The sequence below is a fragment of the Phalacrocorax aristotelis genome, chromosome 1 (assembly GCF_949628215.1).
Source record: "Phalacrocorax aristotelis chromosome 1, bGulAri2.1, whole genome shotgun sequence".
Taxonomy (NCBI): domain Eukaryota; kingdom Metazoa; phylum Chordata; class Aves; order Suliformes; family Phalacrocoracidae; genus Phalacrocorax; species Phalacrocorax aristotelis.
The window spans coordinates 31,344,762-31,365,907 of NC_134276.1; the positions used below are offsets into that span (position 1 = coordinate 31,344,762).

Here is a 21,146-nt window from a genome sequence, read left to right on the forward strand (position 1 = left end):
ACCCAGCAATGTGCCCTTGTGGCCAAGGCGGCCAACAATATCCTGGGCTGCATTAAAAGGATTGTGGCCAGCAGATCAAGAGAGGTTATCTTCCCCCTCTACTCTGCCCTAATGAGGCCACATTTGGAGTACTGTGTCCAGTTCTGGGCCCCCCAGTTTAAGAAGGACAGGGAACTGCTCGAGCAAGACCAGTGGAGAGCTACCAAGATGATCAGGGGGCTGGAACATCTCCCTTATGAGGCAAGGCTGAGAGACTTGAGTTTGTTTAGCTTGGAGAAGACTAAGGGGGGATCTTATCCATACCTATAAATATTTAAAGGGTGGGTGTCAAGAGGATGGGGCTGGACTCTTTTCAGTGGTGCCCAGTGACAGGACAAGGGGCAATGGGCACAAGTTGGAACACAGGAAGTTCCACCTCAATATGAGAAAAAACGTCTTTCCTGTGAGGGTGCCAGAGCAGCAGAACAGGCTGCCCAGAGAGGTTGTGGAGTCTCCTTCTTTGGCAATATTCAAAACCTGCCTGGATGCGTTCCTGTGCCCCCTGCTTCAGGTGTACCTGCTGAAGCAGCAGGGTTGGACAAGATGATCTCCAGAGGTCCCTTCCAACCCCTACCATTCTGTGATTCTGTGAAATTCTAGGGTAGGGTATTTTAAAACTATGGATGAAAATACACAGAAGACACTGTGGCTATAATAAAACTCTGTGCAAACTGTGGTTGAGTGTTACAAAACATATAGTGTCAGAAATTCGAGCAAGAAATTAATACCAGAAAAGGCTGCCAAGAGAAAATCTGGTACCCAACTCAACTCTTTATTTCTATTCATGGCAGACACCTCTAAAGATGTACTACTCAGTTCCTGGAATCTACTAATAACATGTGCTTTCATTTGAAAACCTCTGAGATGTTTAGGCTTCAATCTAATGATATAAATTAATACAATGCAGATTCAGAAAGTCCATTTAAAATAAAAACAAAGGCAGAACAATAATTACCATGATTATAAGCAGCTGAAGTCCTTCTAATATCTAAAATAAACACATCTTTCTTTAAAGGGACCAGTTTGGGAATGGTCATTACTAACTGGAGGACATAAAACTAAGTTAGCAGGACATGAGGTGTCTCAGCTTTCCAGGAATCCCATAATCCAGGATTCTACATGATTCAGCAGAAAGAGAGAAAACCAGGTAAATCCAGAATGACATTGGCTCCACAACTAGAGTTCTAAGGTGCAAAATCAGGGCTAAATCTTATTCTTAGTAAAGGTAAAATGTTAATGATAACTACTGATTTAAAAAAGCCCTCACACTCAACTGCTCTGTCCCACTGAAATTTTACTCTCTTAGATATAACCCTTGCATTAGGTGAGTGAGTTTGCTCTTTTGGTCAGATGAAAAGATCTTCTGTAACAATACAAAGAAATGGAAAAAGAGCTCAGTCCTACAGGACTTCCTCTCCACACTCACTGCATGCAATTATTTTTATGCCTACATTAGAGGCATTCACTTGAGTCCACCACCAAAGACTCCAACATTGCAGTTCCACAAACAAATGTGCAGATGTAGGTTTCTAAACTGTGAAATAAATTTTGAAGTAATACTTTATTACACAGTTCTGTTTGAAATCATGAGTGAAGAAAACAGTCCCTGAAGCTGATAATTCAGAAGGTGACATTTGGCAATGTGAAATCTTTCTGTCATGACACAAACTGTAGGGAACAAGCCCCAGGCAAATTACACTATCATCACATGACAAAAACAAGACGTAAGACCAAATTGAAAACATCTGATGTTACACACCTTACCCTTTGCAGCATCTAAAGCAAATGCTTGGCTTCAGCAGGGTGAATCACTGGCCGTCTCCGGAGGACAACTCTGTGCTTCTTCGCATTTATCAGGGAGCCACCTCATACCAAATGGCACAAATCATTAAGCACAGACAGTGTGTCCTCAAGTAGGTATCTTGTTCAGGCCTGCTCTAGTTACTCTTCGGTCCAATTTCAGTAGAGTACATCAAGTTTTCAGAGAGGAGATACCTACTGTCAGGAAAAGCAGGTCTTCCCGTTCAGTTAATAGGTAGGCTAAATTCTGTGCTGCGGTCAAGCAGATTAACCCCCCAGCTTGCTTCTGTCTAGGAGAGCGCTATGAACACCAGACTATGGAATAACCTGGGTCACCTCTGCTGAAGATGGGCCACTAGAAACTGGAATGCAACACACTAAGCTCCTGTCCATGCTAGAGACGCTTAATTCCTTTAATGTAAGAGCTTCTAATTGGAAAATACAGAGCCACCCTTTAAAACAGGAACCAGAACCCAGGACTTCACCTAAACCATACAGGAATCCCCATTACATCAACAGAAAAAGGCAGATTGCCTTCTCATGTAGTTTTCCTCTAGAACCTTATCTTTTTTTTTTTTTTGAGGTGAAGATGCCCATCTCCAAAAGACGACATGGAAAAAAGCCAAAACTCAGAATATCCCAGAGTCTTATAGCTAGGGTACTCTACCGGAATTGGGAGCTACAGGTTCAGACCCTGTGGTACTTCATAGAGCTAAAAACCTCAAATCTCCTCAGTTCTGGGCAAGTACTTTAACCAATTTCCTGCTGCTGATACTGTTTGCATTTGGGAATAAACCTAATATAGCCTAAGTAAATAAATAGCCCGTCTTTCTTTTTGGAGAGAATGAAAAGCAACATTTACATACTGTCTCTACTCCAGCATGCCTTTGACGTCTGACTTCTGGCTGTCCCCTGGAAACCTCTTATTTTGTACAATAAGAGACAAGTAGGGAATGCCATGGTCAAAACAGGAGAAGCATTGAAGCAATGGATTCAATGTGCTTGCTAGGATGAGGTCATGATTCAGTGGGTGACCTAGGCTGCGTCTGAGACTTCTGCAGCTAAAAGCTTCTGAAGTTAGAACTAAAGTGGGATCCAAACACTGTGAACATGACCCCTTGTGTTTACAGCCCATCGCAGAGACATACTTTTTTCTGTCTTTATATAATAACAAGACAAGCCTATCAATGCAGCTACAATATGGGATGCTCTGAAGACAGTGGAAATAAAAGTTTGACTGAAAAACTACTGGTCTTAAAAATTCTTAATGACATTGCACCTGACATGATAAATGCTTAACATTTAGATTAAGACTTCTGATTCTGCTAATGACTTAAGATCGAAACACAAGAATTTTCACATTCAAAAAGCTTTGCAGAAATTTGGTCCCAAATTAATTAACCCAAAATCAGGTTACACATAAAAAAGAACTGCTGTTCTCAGTCAGACTTAGCAACATAGAAAGGCACCATGCTTACTACCAACACCTGCAGCCTTTTCTGTAGTGAAATGTTTCTACTATCATACAGATCACTAAACACTTTCAACCAATTCCCACTGCGAGCCTCGTATTTTACTGTTGAAAGTGATTCAAAAGGTGGGGGTTTTTTTTAGGGTCCAGGTTAGCTTAAAAAAAAAATCATCACAGCCTAACTAATAAAGGCTTTAAAAATATTATTTAAGGATTTTAAACTTGTTTTAGCATTTAAAACTTTAAATTTGGTCTTTTTGGTGTTTTATGTGACAAAGGCTCCTTGATTCTTCACAATGAACTCTCTACAGATCCCTTCAACAAGGAATGTCTTTCTCCAAATCTGAAGCAAGTTACCACACAGGGAAAAGTATGTAAGCTCAAACATTAAGAGCATCTATGACAAAGGTGGTTTTTGATAAAAAGCTTTCAACAACATTAATAAGTATGTATTATCAGAAAGAAAGTATCTTGTAAAGCAGTGAACAGGGACCAGACACAAAGATAAGCCTATGCTGTTGCAGTGTTCTCCTCAAATTCAATTTGCTCTGTAACCAAATATGTTTTATAAAGTAACATACCCGCTGCTTTCACAGCCAAAATGAACTCAGAGCCAGAAAGAACTATGTAAGGAATCTACTTACCTGTGCCAAACAAGAGGCCAGGGATGAAACAACTAACTTGGTTCAGACATACAGAAGTTGTCATTCCAAACCAGAAGGGAAAAACACACAGGCATACGGTGGAGCTCCTTACCATACATTATATATGGCCCAATATATCCCTCTACTAAGGAGCTGAGACAAGAAAATGGTTTAATAGCTAGAAAGTAAACCTGTCCTTTGTGCAGAAACCTTTTTATTGCTTCACTACTGCCTGGATGCAGGAGATCTAAATTTTCTGTTGCTGGACCACCAGGGCTTAAGGACTGAAAAAGACCTCATGAATCAAGCCTATTCACCTGCAATTGCAGCTTCATTCCTCTCCCCCATTATCATACATCAAGATCCATCATAAGTGGATTCTACGTAAAAGCATCAACACCAATCTTAAAACAGTCAGTTCTTTCACCCATACATCTCCCACTGGAGAGCTGTTCTAGGGCACTGCGCTCCTAAATAGCCAGGAGGTTTCTCGTAATTAGATGAAAGTTATTGACAGCCATTTTGCATCCAGCTGGTCTCTAAACCAGCTCTGGCATTAACTTTCTTTGTTTTTTTTCTTTTTTAAATCCCTGGTGTTTACCTACCTATTCCTAACAAAACTAATTTTAGCTAAACAAACCAAGCTCTTCTACTCTCCTTTTATAAAATAAGCTCCTCATTTTCCTGCATATCCTAATAGCTCTTGCTTGCAACACCTGGAACCAGCTTCATTTCATCTTTTGTAAACATGAATTATCAAATTACAGCTGAGGTCTCAGCAGAATCCTGTAAAATGCTACTAAACATCCCAACCTGTACTAGCAACAACTGCCCTGGTACATCTTACAATCACAGTAACCTTTACAGATACGTTACACTGAAGATAATACTTACCTTGTGAGTCAAATAACCTGCCTGCTTCCTCCTCCTCCTCAAGTTTCAAGTGAGGAGACACCCATTTTTAATCTTATGCAAGACCTTGCATTGTATATAACTGCATTTCACCCAGTTCAGGGGAACCATTGAAACAACTCCTTTAGACAGTTAATGCCTGTTCTTATTGATCTTTTACCACTTCTGGAATACAGATTTCCTATGCCATTGGAGTTGCTTGGATGAACAGCTTTGCTGAAAAGCCATGTGTTTCTAAAATATCTTGATAGCTGAAAGATACCCGAGTACATTGGTTACTGAGTGATTAAGAAGAGATATATTTGCATTCTAGGCTAGCTGTGCATCATGCTTCAGCATTCAATCCTTTCCTATTTCATCCACAATTTAGAACCTTAAAAAAATGAGGTTATGTTGACTCTGCTGAAGCTCGATAGAGATCCAAAAACATTCTGCAGTATGCTTTGAATTTTGCAGCACAGTGACAGGCAACATGCAGGTATCTGGCCTCAAGACTCTGCTGTATACATGCAATTCTTTACACCTGCATTCTCTAGCCCTTCCGTTTACTTCCCGCTGGCCTTCATATCCCCCCCAAACTATATCCTATACAGATATAACCTTATCTGACTTTCAGCCTCTTTTTCTATGTGGTGTGTTCCCAGGCACTTCAGACCTCCCATTCAGTACTCTGAAGCTGCACAGAAATGTTTACCTGCCAATGTACTGCTTGTCCAGACACAGCAGCACACCACCACCATACAACAAGATGATCCAGCAACATAGATTTATGTGCTTCTGAAAAGAATCCCAAACCTAACACCCTTCTACTTAACTACTGTTACCAAGATGAGACTAGATTCCTTCCCATCAAAAATAATGGTTCTATTTTTCAGATGAGAGGATGAGGCTCAGTAACTGAAAAAAAAAATGACAACACACTGAAATTCTATGAACATAATGAACAGTTGGAAGGCTATTACAGGCAATTCAGGGGCCTGGATGGTATTTTAAAGATGTGTCAGAGGATGAACTGGGGAAACAACCTACAGATAAAGCTGTGTGAGCATATGTTGAGGTTTAGCCCCAGCCAGCAGCTAAGCACCACACAGATACTCGCTCACTCCCACCCTGGTGGGATGGGGGAAGAGAATCAGAGGAGTAAAAGTGAAAACACTCATGGGTTGAGATAAAGGCAGTTTAATAGATAAAACAAAAGCTGTTCACTCAAGCAAAGCAAAACAAGGAATTCACTCGTTCCCATGGGCAGGCAGGTGTTCAGCCATCTCCAGGAAAGCAGGGCTCGGGAAGACAAAGGCCATCGCTCCAAACATCCCCCCCTTCCTTCTTCTTGCCCCAGCTTTATATGCTGAGCATGATGTCATATGGTGTGGGACATCCCTTTGGTCAGTTGGGATCAGCTGTCCCAGCCGTGTCCCCTCCCAGCTTCTTGTGCACCCCCAGCCCACTCGCTGGTGGGGTGGGGTGAGAAGCAGAAAAGGCCTTGACTCTGTGTAAGCCCTCCTCAGCAGTAATAAAACAACCCTGTATTATCAACACTGTTTCCAGCACAAATCCAAAACAAAGCCCCATACTAACTAATAGGAAGAAAATTAACTCTATCCTGGCCAAAACCAGCATAGCATATGAATAAGATTCCTAGTCTAGTATGTGCCATATCTTTGCTGGAAATGAATGCAAGGAAACTTGAGAGTGTATGCAGCTGCAATGAAGAGAAAAGATCAGGTATTTCCAAGGTACATTTTCTTCTTTTTTATGCAACCTTTCTTTGCGTAAGAATTAGAAGAGCATAGTAAGCATAAAACCACACCTTTTACAAATATTTTATTGAAAAGGCTATATACACATCATGTCAGATTTACAACCTGTGTAGAAAAGCACTGTTTAAACACACACAGGCCAGAAGTCCACAGCAAAAAATTATCAAACTGTCAACAATCAATTTCAAAACCTCATGCTGGCCAGTCCTTTTGTACCCATTTGCAGTACAAGTCGGGGAAACAAGTGGAAGTTAGGCTCACGCTAGCCAGTCCTCTGCATCTCTGTTCAGCATTCGCTGATATTCACTTTTATTTTTCAGCTCTCTTAATAGGTGATTTTTAAAATTCATTCATGCTGGAAGAACTTTAACTTTTCCAGTTGCTCAGACTGCCCTTGTAACTTACTAAACATTTTCACTCATTGATGCATTGCTTAGCACTCCAAGGATTGGCATACAGCTTTACTGTCTTTTGAGAAATAGGAGTACAAAGTCAGATGAGATTTCAGATTTAAATGAATTTAAAAGCTAGGTAAGATTAAACTAAACTTTTTATTTTTTTTTTAATCAAACAATTCTATGCCTGATCACAAAATAAGAAGCAAAATATATGGAAAGCATAATATAAAATAAGAACAAATGCAAACTTAAGTATGTTTCATGTAATTTTCTAAATCTACGTGCTACTTAGTTTTACTGAGATGTCTCTTGACTGCCTAAAACAGTAGAACTGTCAAGTGAGTGGTACCTTTCAGAGCACAACCTCTTCAAGGCTAAAAGCAGCTGAGGATGTTACACAGCAGCACTTCAGTTACACGCTGTCTTTCAAGAGACTATCTTAAAATGCAACTTGGGGGAAAAACAGAGAAAGAGAGAAAGGCTGACAACTCTCTGTAGACACATCTTTCTGTCGTCTTCAACTTCCATTCTGATTCTTAGAAGAGAAGGCAGCAGTATCATTTAAGTCACAGATCCTGGACCTAACGGTTCTTTCCCTGCCCTCTTCCTGGGAATTTGATTGTTTCAACCTGCTTTAGTAGTTTGGCTTTTTTTTTTTTTGTTAGTTTTTGGACTTGGCTTGCTAAAGCAGTGTTTTACAAGCACGGCTTTCCTACCTACTTTGGGACTTTGTCTCAGCCCATGGTCCTGTTGTGGTCTTTGTTCAGCACAGTCCTTCTACTTTAAATGACCTCTCTGTATTTCATATTTTTATAGGCTTGTTGCAACACTTTGTTACAAAGAGATCATAATGAGGAATATTAACTATCCTACTCACAGTAACTTATTCACATCTTATTGAAACTATAGTTCCATATTAACTCCTTTTAAGCACTATTAATGAAGAATTAACATAGACTATTGGTTTGGCATTCATAGTTCTTACTGCAGCTCTTTCTTTGATTGCCTTGGAAGGCACATCCACTCTACATATGAATACAGCTGTCAAGATCATCCAAGGGAAACACAATATACATGGTATTTATTAAGATGGCCCATATGCATAGCACCAAAGGGAAAGGATAAGTGAAACTGCAGGAGAATGGGCTACTGGAAAAACAAATTGAGAACAGGCACAGGAGATAAATCAAATGCTAACAGAATGGCTGCTTAATCAAAAGGGAAGGAAGGTATAGTCAGCTTCTCTAGCAGCTAATACCATTAACTTGAGACCCATCTACAAGCTATTGGGTGCTGTACAGTCACTTGAAAAAATGAGGCTCTCTTGATGGTGTCCTAAGGCACCTGCCCCAGACAACTGCATTTTCTGGAAAGCTCTTTGCAGTGTGAGAAAGCACTTCTCTTTAGCAAAAAGAAAACAAGAACAGCACTGTGGATAGCTGTATTTACTGCCAGTGATTTTGGTCCTTCCAGCTTTGTTTGAAACCCCACATAATTACAGTTTCTTAATCACAGAATGGCAGGGGTTGGAAGGGACCTCTGGAGATCATCTTGTCCAACCCCCCTGCTTGAGCAGGCACACCCAGAGCAGGGGGCACAGGAACGCGTCCAGGCAGGTTTTGAATATTGCCAAAGAAGGAGACTCCACAACCTCTCTGGGCAGCCTGTGCCACTGCTCTGGCACACTCACAGGAAAGACTTTTTTTCTCATATTGAGGTAGAACTTCCTGTGTTCCAACTTGTGCCCATTGCCCCTTGTCCTGTCACTGGGCACCACTGAAAAGAGTCCAGCCCCATCCTCTTGACACCCACCCTTTAGATATTTATAGGTATTGATAAGAACCCCCTCAGTCTTCTCTTCTCCAAGCTAAACAAACCCAAGTCTCAGCCTTTCCTCATACAAAAGATGGCTTTAAGAGGGTGACCTTACATATCTGTAATTGGTCTTTAACTCACACTACACAGTAGCTGTTTATATTTGTGCACAGCTAGGCTATATATTTGTAATGACCTTTTTATCTTTCTCCTCTTCCTCCTTTCACTCATTTGAATAAACTGCTTTAGATGTAAAACAGATTGCTGCATGTCTGCAAAAGGAAGAAGGGGAAGGAAAGTTATATTATCATGATTTTAATGAAGTTCAAGAGTGTAATGATCATGTAAGTCATGGAAGCTGACAAAACCTCAGTCATTTAACAGACAGTCAAAAAAGACAACTATAATAATTTATTATTATTAACACATGCACAGCCATATCTATCAAACCATGGGCTGCTGATTCATCCATTAGCAAAAAAGCAAAACTAAGAACTGAATTTTAAAAATGCCTGGATTCAAAGTTGCAACATGCAGCTAGATATTAAATTCTAGAAAGAAAAGTATACCTGGACCCACTCAGACAACACAGTAGCTTTGCACAGGTGAAAATGAAGGAGACTCACCTCCTGGTCTCTTTCTGTTGCTGCCTTGGCCCTCTGTCTACACAGCTTTTAGCATTGAAGGAGAAGCATGGTGGCAAAGCAATGTCAGGCCCTGTAAGCTGCTGGTGTGGCTGTGGCAGCCTGGGTGTGCGTGGGGAGTTGCTCTGTCTTGAGGAACTCTGGAAAAATAATGGCCGGGAAAGCTGCTCCACAGGCACAAAGGCTTTGGTTTCCTTCCCAGTCCATCTGCTACCCTTCACAACTACCACATGCCTGACAGTGGTCCACACGATTGTGTGGACAGCCATGACTACTTTTTGGAGTACAAATAGAACAAGAGTAAACCAATTAATTCAAATTAATTAATCTAATTAATTCAAAGCTACTTCTTCACTAACAGCAATTCTTTGATAGAAGTCTGAATACTTTCACAGCTATAGCTATACATCAAGGATGTAGCAATACAACTTGAATCTTACAGGGCTGAGCTACAAAGAAATTTTCTGGGGTCTCATCTAACAATTTATAGCATTTTCCAACAGCTGACACACCAGCCTGTATTTGAACTGTACATGTGGTGAAAGAGGTTTTAACAAAAGAAGTCCTCGACGTACAAAGTTCTAGCCTTTCCATTTTTACAAAACCTAGTGGAAAGTCAACTTAAAAACATAAAGTTTGAGTTTCTATAAAATAAAAGCACCATTTGTTTTTAAATAATTAATCTGATAATGAAATTCAAAAACTTCTTTCTCTATTTAAGAAGTTAGCAATCTTCACAAACTGTATAATTTCAATCAACCACATTGCATCCAGTTAAGATACAGAATATGCTATCAGCATAAAAGTTATTCTAAATGTTAGGATATTAACTGAAAATACCAAGTAAAATCTTTTTCAGACTCCTCTGCCTACATCTCTGATCTTTGATTTAGTTCAAATTGCTAACTTCTTCCATCAGACAACCTTTCTACTTACATTAGAAACCAAGAAGAGATCCTACAGAAAATTTTCCCCTCCTTTCCCCCCCACAAAGCAAGTAGTACAGGGCTATTTCTTTCCCATCATCAGCATAGTCAGGGAAGAAAACAGATGAACTGACTGCAGTGCCAGGGTACTATTACAATATTGCCAGACGCAGACCTGTCAGGTTTAACGTGTTTCATACTAGACTCATCCAACTGATTCCAGACTCAGCCCACAGTAGCACCTGACTCTCAGTGGTGTGAGAATACTTCACAGTCTTGTGGGCTAGACATGACTGACCACGGTCATGGAAACCAAGTTTTAGGGGCATTCTCTAGCTTCAACTTAAGGCTTTAACTCCATTCCCAACATGTACCTCCAGGTACTGGTACCTTCCTTGTAAAATGCGAAATGTTAGATGCTCATGGAAATGGATGAGTTCAAAGAGTTCAAATGCTTGAGGACAAAGACATTCACTGTGGGTACAACTGTAATAAATACACTCAAATGAGATGTTTTCAGGATGTAGCCTTACTTATTTCAGCTTATAATAGCCAGGCTTCAGCTACAGAATGGAGACGTCTCATTTAGGTATCTAAAATTATGTGTCTGCATGCAAGTTAGGACTTCAAATTCCCATTATAGCAAGTGGAATCTAGTCAGTACAGACAGTAGAGCCTAGAGAGCTATTCAGTGCAAGCTGATGTCAGCTGAAAAGCACTGACTGTACTATAGCTAGTGACTAAATCTTCACTAGTTATAATGGGAGCTTAGATCCAAGGACACATATAGAAACACACATTTAGACACCTAAAATTAGATGCCTTCAGTATGCAGCTGAAGCACTGATATTTCATACAAATGTCTCCAGAACCTTCCTACAGTCAGGCTGGGTTTGCAGTGTGGAGCTTGCAGTGTAGTGAAAAGAGGAAACAAAGGAGATTAGAGAAGACACGACGGAAGATTAACTGATCAGAATATAGAGGAAAATGAGCTGCGTAAAGGAGAACCTAACTGATATAGTAAGTTATGAACTCATTCACATCTCAAAATGTGTGAAAGAAGTCAAGACAGAATAAAAGTTAGAAAATATCTAGTAAAAGAATGAGAAAATAACCAAGGCAAAAATATTATAGACATGTTCTTCCATATGAAGATATTAGATTTATTTAACACATTTTAAACAGAAATCAATGACAGAAAAATTAAGTTTTCCCTAAAACACACTACAGCCAACATTGTGAGAGATATCTGAATTAATGCATTTCCCTTTTAATCTCTTTGGGTTTGTGTTTTGTTTGGTTTTTTTCTAATTTGCTGCTGCAGAAGATTATGATATTACAGGTCTAGTTTTGTTTTTAATAAAACTTTTGCCAAGGTCAGTTTATTCCAGGAATAGCATGTTTTAGAAATCTAGTATTTATAATCCTAACAAAATGGGCACAGCAGTAACAAGAGCTGCTCTAGCAGAAAATCAGCATGATAAAGGAAGCTTTTCCAGCAACAGCTTCTTGTAGCATCCCTGACTAGCTGCCTCTTTAAGGGGTGGAGGACACTGGGACCACTGAGACCTGGTCAGTTATCAGACTCCTTCAGAGAAGAAGGTCAGGCAGTTCCCAGAGAAGGCTGAGGGAGCTCTGTTAGAAGGCTAATTCTCATGGCCACTCTCAGAGCAGAAAGAGCCAGTTTTAAACAACAGACTTCTGGATTGCTACGGTTTATTCAGGTCAGGGAATGACCTTGTTTTGCACTACTTTGCAAGTTTTGTTTAACAAATTTGACAGATGTTCCTAAAAAGACTGAAGACTGCCACTACCTATTGCAAAAGGGACTACAGAATCAAGTAGACATCACCTGTGCTACCTTTAATTCAGCACAGTCCCAGCAGTAGTACTAGAAAAGCTGCAGCAGCAGGGCTTATGGGCAAGTTTCCCCTGCCAACAGCAATTGAATTATGGACTAGATTTCTCCTACGTGTCAAAGCCAATACATGAGCATTCTACAGGCGCTACAGTGAGGGCTTACATCCATCATTATTTCTTTACCTTATCAGAAGGGTACTTGCCATATCTCTACCCAACTTTTATGCTAACCTACCCGTAAAAGGTAGAAGGGTAAGTCTGTTCTAGAAAAATTGCAAGGGCATTCACGCACTCTGTTTATCACTCTAAACTATAAAGAGTAGCTCCTACTTATAATTATTTTGGAACGAAATAGCTCCAAATCAAACTGCTACAACCACGCTTTATGGTTGCTTTTTCACATCATCTTGTTGCAACGCAGAAGAGAATCAAGTTTCCTCTACAGTCATACTCCTCCATAGCTGACCAATGTTCCTATTATTTTAGTTTGACTGTAGGTATCTGGAAATACAAACATCTATGAAACAATTTCTAAAATGTGTATATTGAAGGTCATTTCCAAACAGAGATGCTTTAAAGTTAAGCTACTCCTAGACTCAGCTCTGAAACTCTACATGGACATCCTCAACCAACAGTTAAGTGACTTTAAGTCACTGTACCTTGCTGTGACCTCATACTTTCAGTTGACTTGTCTTAGCTTTCCTCAATGCCTTTTAGGAAGGACCTCTAAATACTTCCGATGGAGATCCTAAAATTAATGTGTAGAAGAGGATGTTAATCTAAGTATCCATATCCAGTTTCAGCATTGCTTAACATGTTTAGACTTCTACAGCACTCACAGAGAAAGAATGGATAAGACAACTGAAATAATTTACCATTAGGGTGGGGTTTTGTTGGGTGTTTTTCTGTTGTTGTTGTTTTAGGATTTTTTATTTTGTTTTTTTAACTGAACTGATGTATAAAATCTTACATCTGTGTCTTCAGAAGGCTACAGTGGAGATAAAGCTGTAGAGCATCTCTGAAGAAAAAAAAGGAAAGTAAATAAACTTACCCATGTCATCATGTAACATTTCAATTATTTAGAAATAAGAAACAGAAATGGAAACACGGATTATTTTCTTTTTCAGCTACGGAAAGAAAAGATCACCCTGAGCAGCTTCCCTGGGTGGCTTCAGTAAGCTGTTCTTAATGGGAGCAGGAAAACTAAAGCACTAACAATTTTGTAGTACACATCTGAGTTTTCTTTTAAGGGTTCATTATCTAGCCTCTTAAGCCACTTAGGAGACTAGAGATACTCAACAAAAGAATTCTTGTTAACAGTGTTCTATTGGTTTTGCTAGTTTGTTCCATTACTACAGATGTATGTATTTAAATAAATATTCTTTTATTCCTAAACTTTGCCCACCGCTAAACAGGATACCCAGTAACTTAACAAACAAGATATGGTATTTCTAGAGGTGATCTCACCATTAAAGCCAATATATGGGATCCTAATACATTCTAAAATCACCATAGAATGACAGCGCATGCTTCCTGCATTTAACACAGTGGGTTTAAGATTTGATAATAAGGTCTGGTCTCCTTGTGAAAGAAGCATCTTCCAATGACCATTAGGAACATGCAAAGTCCCTTCTGAGGGATTTGCGGCAACTTGTACAGAATTTATGACTGGTCTTTAACCACCTCGAATATTAATAAACTAGTTTCAAATAAAACTCAACACCAAAGCACCAGATGATACTGAGAACAAAATAAAACTAAATGGTTTTTTGGTTCAAGTCTACTTAAATAGCAGTTACATTCAGATTTTAAAATGTTCAGAGGTTGCTCTAACACTATCTGAAAGCAACCATAACCACATGAGACCTGGCAGCAGATAATACATTGAGAGCAGCCTGGCAGAGAAGAACTTGGGGGTACTGGTAGATGAAAAGCTGAACATGAGCCAGCAATACACACTTGCAGCCCAGAAAGCCAATCATATCCTGGGTTGCATCAAAAGAAATGTGGCCAGCAGGTCGGGGGAGGTGATTCTGCCCCTCTGCTCTGCTCTGCTCTGGTGACACCCCACCTGAAGTAGTGTCCAGCTCTGGAGTCCTCAACACAGGAAAGACATGGAGCTGTTGGAGCAGATCCAGAGGAGGGACACAAAAATGATCCAAGAGCTGGAGCACCTCTCCTATGAGGACAGGCTGAGAGAGTTGGGGTTGTTCAGCCTGGAGAAGAGAAAGCTCCAGGGAGACCTTACAGTGGCCTTTCAGTACTTAAAGATAGATGGGAATGACTTTTTAGCAGGGCCTGTTTGATAGGACAAGTGATAATGGTTTCAAACTGAAAGAGGATAGGTTTAGACTGGACATAAGGAAGTAATTTTTTGTGATGAGGGTGGTGAGACATTGGCACAAGTTGCCCAGAGAAGTGGCAGATGCCCCATCACTGGAAACATTCAAGGTCAGGTTGGACAGGGCTCTGAGCAACTTGATCTAGTGACAGATGTCCCTGCCCACTGCAGGGGGTTGGACTAGATCTTTAAAGGTCCCTTCCAACTGAAACCATTCTGTGATTCACTAACAGTTTTGTTCACACAATATTCTGGGTAATGGGCAGCTTTGGTGTTGCAAAGTTGAAGTTAATCTTAGAATGAACTAAAGTTTGTGTTTTACTACTGTAGTCTCAGAATTGATGTGAGCTTTTCCTCTTGATTTCCTTGAAAACACTTTTCAGAAGTATTTTATTCCTTATTTTAAAGACAAAAAATGAGGTTAAGATTGCTTAACTTTTATCCCAGAGACTAACCTTAATACTGATATGCATTTCATTTCAAAGCATGAAGTATTTATGACTCATTCTAATTTACATACATTTTCTTATTTTATTATCAAAATGGCAATTTTCCTTTGCAGAAACATACAGAACATGGCCTCTCTTACTATGTCAACTAAGGTTTAATAGCCCTTAGCTGCAACTTGGGACTATTACGAAATGTGCTCAAGATGAGTCGTCTTCATTCATTTATTCTGTAATAGGAAGAATTCATGAATGAGTGATCTGCAGTAATTCACTTCTACAAAGAGAGCCCATTCATATATTTCAAACCTGGTTTTCTGAATCACTGTGATGTAGCTGATTATTTCACTTTACCAGAAGAAAATTTTGGCTTAAGAAAAGTTTCCACAGAGGTCTGAGTATTTCTAGTGTGTGAGAACAGTTTCATAGATTTAAAAGAGCTCTTCTGAAAATAAACATTTTGGTCTAACACATTGGTAGACAGACAGATATCTTCCTATCTATCTAGCAGGAAAAGCGCAGTGTCCTTGGAAAGTAAGAGACTGACAAATGGTTTAAATTGAAACTGCATCAAGGGGGAGCAGAAGTTATTGCTATCATACAAACCACTAGGCAAAGAAAATATTTTATGAAATCAGAAAAATGGCCATTGGCACACAGAATTGCTCATTTGAAGCTATATTGAAGTCAAGAAAAAAAGCAACTAAGATCCAAGATTGCTAACTAGAGAAATATAAAGTGTAAGACACTAAACCCCACACTTTACAGAAATGTAAGACACCAAGAATAAAATACACAAAATAGTTTAAGTCATCAAAACTGCACCAAAATAAAGGAATGGGATTCACCAAGGAGAAAAGGTGCCTTAACCACCACTGCTCTTTCGCCAACCTTAAAAGATTTCAAACAAGGGAAGAATCTTAAGAGCCTTTTCACCTAATCTTAAGTGCCACAGAAGAGGCCCGCATAAAGAAGCTACTTCTCACTTATCATAGTTCCCAATTGGTCAAAGCTTTACAGACCATCTGTGAGAGTTATATCAGCGAACAGATGGTAAGTCACTGTAGAGACCTGGGTATAAATGCAGCATTTTCTTCAGAAGCTTAGCTCACAGAAAAAGCAGGTGTGTTTCTCCATTAATGGGTGCTTTAAGTTTTCATCACTTCATTGATTCAAGAACAGCTCTAGAATAGTCACTTTATTCACACCTCTCCATTCTCCTAGAGACACACTGACTCTCTCAGGTTCAGTAGTTTTACCTTATGTATAGAGTATCCAAAGTAAGAATAGTTCTCTTTATAAATAAAATAACTGACAAGAGCAGCACAAAGATTGATGGAGCATTTCAATGTTTCCAATAGACATGGATATGATGCAAGAAAATACAATTAACATTATGGTTAGATTTAGAAATAATCCTCATTGACTTCAGTAGACAGTGCAATCTCAAGGTGAATTGACCAGCAATAAAGCACAAGAGAGATCTAGAATTACTGAAGGAGCAGTGACTTACCAAATCACCCAAACTACTGTGTCTGGGTATCTGCAGTTCTACTGTGGATCCATCCAGAAGCAGCTCGCTACCTCTTGACTTCCATTCTTTCATTTTAGTACTGTACTTACATGGTTTCAATTTAAACATATGCCCATGCAAATTGCCTTGCAAGAACCTGAATTTACATTTTATTGTTTCCATCTTTGGTCAAAGTGTAACATTCCAAATTCTTACTTTGTAATCTCAAATTATTTATCTTTTTCCTTGGATATCTTTCAGAAAGACTTTATTCCAAAGAGACGATGTATTTGTTAGCCACCATTTTGCTAAGTATAAATTAGAATACAGACTTAGGAAAAAATAGTACTTGAAAAGTTTCTGTTCCTTGAAAAAAGAATTGTACTATGTTCGATGTTGAACTGAAGCCCTTGTTATTTGTAGAATATTGAACATACCACAAAATATGAAGTAGGATGAACTGGTTCAGAGAAGTTCATTTAAAAGCAAACATAAGAAACTAAAAGATATTTGTTTGGTGGTCACTTATTCTATGACTGATAGGTAAGTGTTATGAATTATACGTGTAAGCCTTACGAGCCTCATTTTGAAAGGGATAAGAGAATGTTTGTAACAAAGCATTAAGTGCACTTCATGAAAAACCTTTGCTTGTACTAATGCTTTTCCTCCAGGTGGATTTTTGAGTGTGATACAAGACAAAAGCATATTAATTGCAATATGCAATATATTTGTTCTACATAATTAAAATTTTTCTGTGGGCAATACATGCTGTGGTTTTGCAAAGTAGTATACAGATACACATTTTTAATGTATGTAATACCACCTCTTTTAACATAGTACATCACCGAAGAAGCTGAATATGCATTCTGCACAGAGACTTTTAAGTCATTACAGTCAGAGAAGAGTATAAAGATGGGTAAATATTTACAGGAAAAACTAAGATTGGAAAAAAGTATTAAGAAACATTATAATGACTAAAATGACTTCCCACTAATTGCATCTCCACTAAATTTCAGCCATCTTTGCTTTCTTTATGCCTCTCAAAATAAGCATCTCTGCATGTTTAGAACGTTTCCTCCAAACCATATTCATTATGTATTTCCGCATCTTTAACTTTGATTTGACCTAATAGCTGAGTGCATTCAGTGAAGAAAAGAACAGGGAACTGTTATGAGCTTTCTTTCTTTAAAGTCAATCCAATAGTCTCCCGTGGCTGTAACACATTTTGCAGACTCATCATCCATTTTGTAGCCAAGTCAAGGGCAAACTGTGTTTGAAAAGTTGTGGCAGAACAAAAACGACCACCAATTCCGAATTACTTTCTACAGTGTACACGATCTGAAATTTTTCACTTTATACAAATCTATACACAGAAAACAGGAAAGTAGACATTCCTCATTAGTTGCAATACATACAGTGAAAAAGGTACAACATCAACTACTATGGGAATTTCTTCTTTAAGCCAGACAGACCCAACAAGCCAAAAGGTAGAAAGATCCATTGGCAGAGAACTCATAAAACACAGAAAAGTCTCAGGAGTGGCAAGGATAGACTAGAAAAGCAATATTTATATCATGTGCAACTCAGATTCTGTTCTAAGATTAGTGAATGTACAGACACGAAAAACCTCTATGCCTTTTGTTTTACAACAAACTGTAAGCGATATTTTCATGTCCTGGAAGGGGGAAGGACAAGGAGAAAGTTTATATGAGAGGACATTTGCAAAAGCTGTGGAACTGATTTGGGATGTAGGTTTCTAGATTGCCAGTGCCACTTTTCAGGAAAGTTGTAAAGACTGTACCTTAGCTTACACTTAGTGAGACCCAGGAACAATTGTCTAATAACTGCTCACACTCACTTTCATATTTAAGACATGAAGAAAGCAGCAGCTGAATCAAATCACAATAGCGAGCTGCCTACTTGGAAAGCAAGAGGGACCAGGCAAGGATAAAAACTGTACCACAAAAGGTTAAAACTGTATCTATAAAGATATGATCTTAGTATATTTGCAGTTTATCACCCACTTCCTGCTTTTAAGATGGTCGTGCAAGGGAAGCGTCAATTCTTTCTCCCCACCCTCAAGTCCATCTAATAAATCAAAATTAAAACCTAAAATGGAATGCATGCCACTCTCCTCAGTATTCTGTGCAACAGAAGTAAAATGCATCATATCTGTTCTTTAAGTTAAACTGTAAGACAAAAATCACTGTTCCCCTCAGATACTGCCACGTAACTATTACACAGCTGTATTTCAATTAAGAATAAAACCTATAGAACTGTGAGCTGCAACACTGATCCATTTGTGGCTCAAGGGAAGCAACAACGCTATGCAACCAGCACAAAGTTTTGAAAACGGTGCTAATGGACAAGTAAACTTTAAGCATTGTCAATATAAACTTGATTACAATCCAAGGCCTCCTTTTAATCAGTTATTTTGTAGCCAAAGAACCTGCCTAAGACACTGGAAACCAGACCTGCCAACTCTTCCTAGACTGGAGAGAGGGGGGGAAAGGAGCTGGAAAATACTTGCTTCAACTTCCCAGAACAGTATCTGCTGAAGCTGGGTCAACATCCAGAAAAAAGGAGGGAGGATTCATTGTCCCAATACAAAACAAGCAAAAAATTGATCCTATAGCTGAATCCTTGGATACTCTCCCATAACACAGTAAAGTGATACTCTAAGCAGCAGCAATATCTGACTGCTTATTTCTTGCAGTTGTAGGGAGGCTTAACTGGTGGCTAGTTTCATTCAGAACAGAAAACAACATCCAAACTGACCACTGCATAAACAGGGAATGCTACACTTAGATGAAGCATTTATTTGTATTTTGAAGCTGCACTTGCTAGAACTCAGGAAGGACACAATTTGGCCCCTAGAGATAACAAAAAACTAGTAGTGGGATAACACACAGCTTCTGCTGGGACAGGCAAACAATGTCCACATGACAGCAAAGAATTAAAAAAAACACTCAAACCAAATTAACAACTGTAGCTTTTAATTTGAGGTATGTGTAATAAATGCAATTAGTCAAAAGTTGCTACCACAGCAGTCCTCTGTTTGCTTTGCAAACTGAAAGTCTTCCCCCTTTTCTCTACACAAGAAATTTAATTTCATCTAATAAGAAGAAGTAATTTGTTTACGGTAGTGAAATCTAAATCAAATGATCTTTAGCACCTAATTTTTTAGTTCTTTAAACAGCTCTTGTATTTAAAATAATGTCCGTCAGTCTTTTACTTTCAACACCATAAATTGCTTTTTATTCATCCTGATGCAAACTCAGGAAATATTAAAATAAATTTATCAGCTTTACCTGTAATGCACTGAAACTGGCCATCTTCTCTTCTTATTGTAAATGCTTCCCCTGGATTAACTTGCACAAGAATAACCTTGAAAATAAAAGAGTGTTTACAACCATTACACAGGGGTATGTTACAGTCTGGTACATGCAAAAAAAAAAAGTTTTAGTAGGAAAAACCCAACTTTTTTCTCTGGTTAGTAAACACATTTTTCACTTCATACTGCTTGCTGCCTTCATCCCACAGAGAAAGAGAGATAAGAGCAAGAATAAGTACAGATATTTTTAAAGAAACATGTTCCAAAGAACCAAGGAGAGAATAACAACTGAGTAAAACAGTACCTGTAGAAATTTTCTCGTCTGATTAGTATAATTAAAAAGCTATTTGTACAGCTTAAATTATTTCAACAGATTACATTAACTTAAACATTAATCAAGCCATTACTTAAAGTTTTGGAAGAAAGCCTTAAATTCCCAGTGTCGGAATTTTCATAACCACTTGGCAAACAGTTTTCAACATAAGGGAAAAATTGTGTCACTTCCTTCTTTACATGAGCCAAGCATGTTCACACATTCATTGATGATAAAACATTACTCAAAGTCATGACAAAGTAAGCACTCCAGATGCACAGCATGAAACAATATGTATCATTTTATTTGCGGAAAGCTGTTTATCCTAATTTTGTAAACCCATGCAATGCAGAATTGATAACAAAGCACACTTATCAGCCAAAATAAACAGAGGAAGTCTGACATGTACCAAAGCAGAAGCCTGTTACCATTTTAGACTTCTGTATTCTCACTTGAAACCTGCCTTTCTGTGAGAGAAAAAGTTTGTTACCATAAAGAACTTAGCCAAAATTATGAACAAAGAAAAAAACCAGAATAGCAGGTACATTTCATAATTTCCTTTCTGGACACATCTTTCTTCAGTTTTGCTTGCATGTGTCTAAATAGAGTGTATGTCCTCCCCTGGTGTGAATCGGAGACAAATCACTATATACACAACTCTTCAACATTATGGCCAAAATCTTACTCTGTTAAATTGCTAAAAGAAAATAAAATTGGTCTTGTTTACAAAAAAAGAAAACAGGAAACTTGAGCGTTACTCATTTTAGGATACCTGAGAGAAAGGAAAGTGTGAGAAGGTGGCAGAAATCATACAAATTCCTCCCCCTCTGGTAGAGCAGCATTACAAATCAATGAAAAGATGGCAAGTTCTACCCTAACATAGCTGCAACTTTGATGAGATATGATGGATAGTCACATCTTCAAACTTGG

General features: G+C 38.7%; 1 protein-coding gene across 6 annotated transcripts in view; it reads right to left on the bottom strand.

The window, feature by feature from the left end:
• FNDC3A (fibronectin type III domain containing 3A) overlaps positions 1-21,146 on the bottom strand; it is a 129,020-nt gene that overhangs the window by 67,952 nt on the left and 39,922 nt on the right. For all 6 annotated transcript variants that reach the window (XM_075086488.1, XM_075086478.1, XM_075086460.1 and 3 more), the window contains one exon: positions 19,881-19,956. In XM_075086488.1, the coding sequence (XP_074942589.1) occupies positions 19,881-19,956 (76 nt within the window). The remainder of the gene's footprint in view (positions 1-19,880; positions 19,957-21,146) is intronic.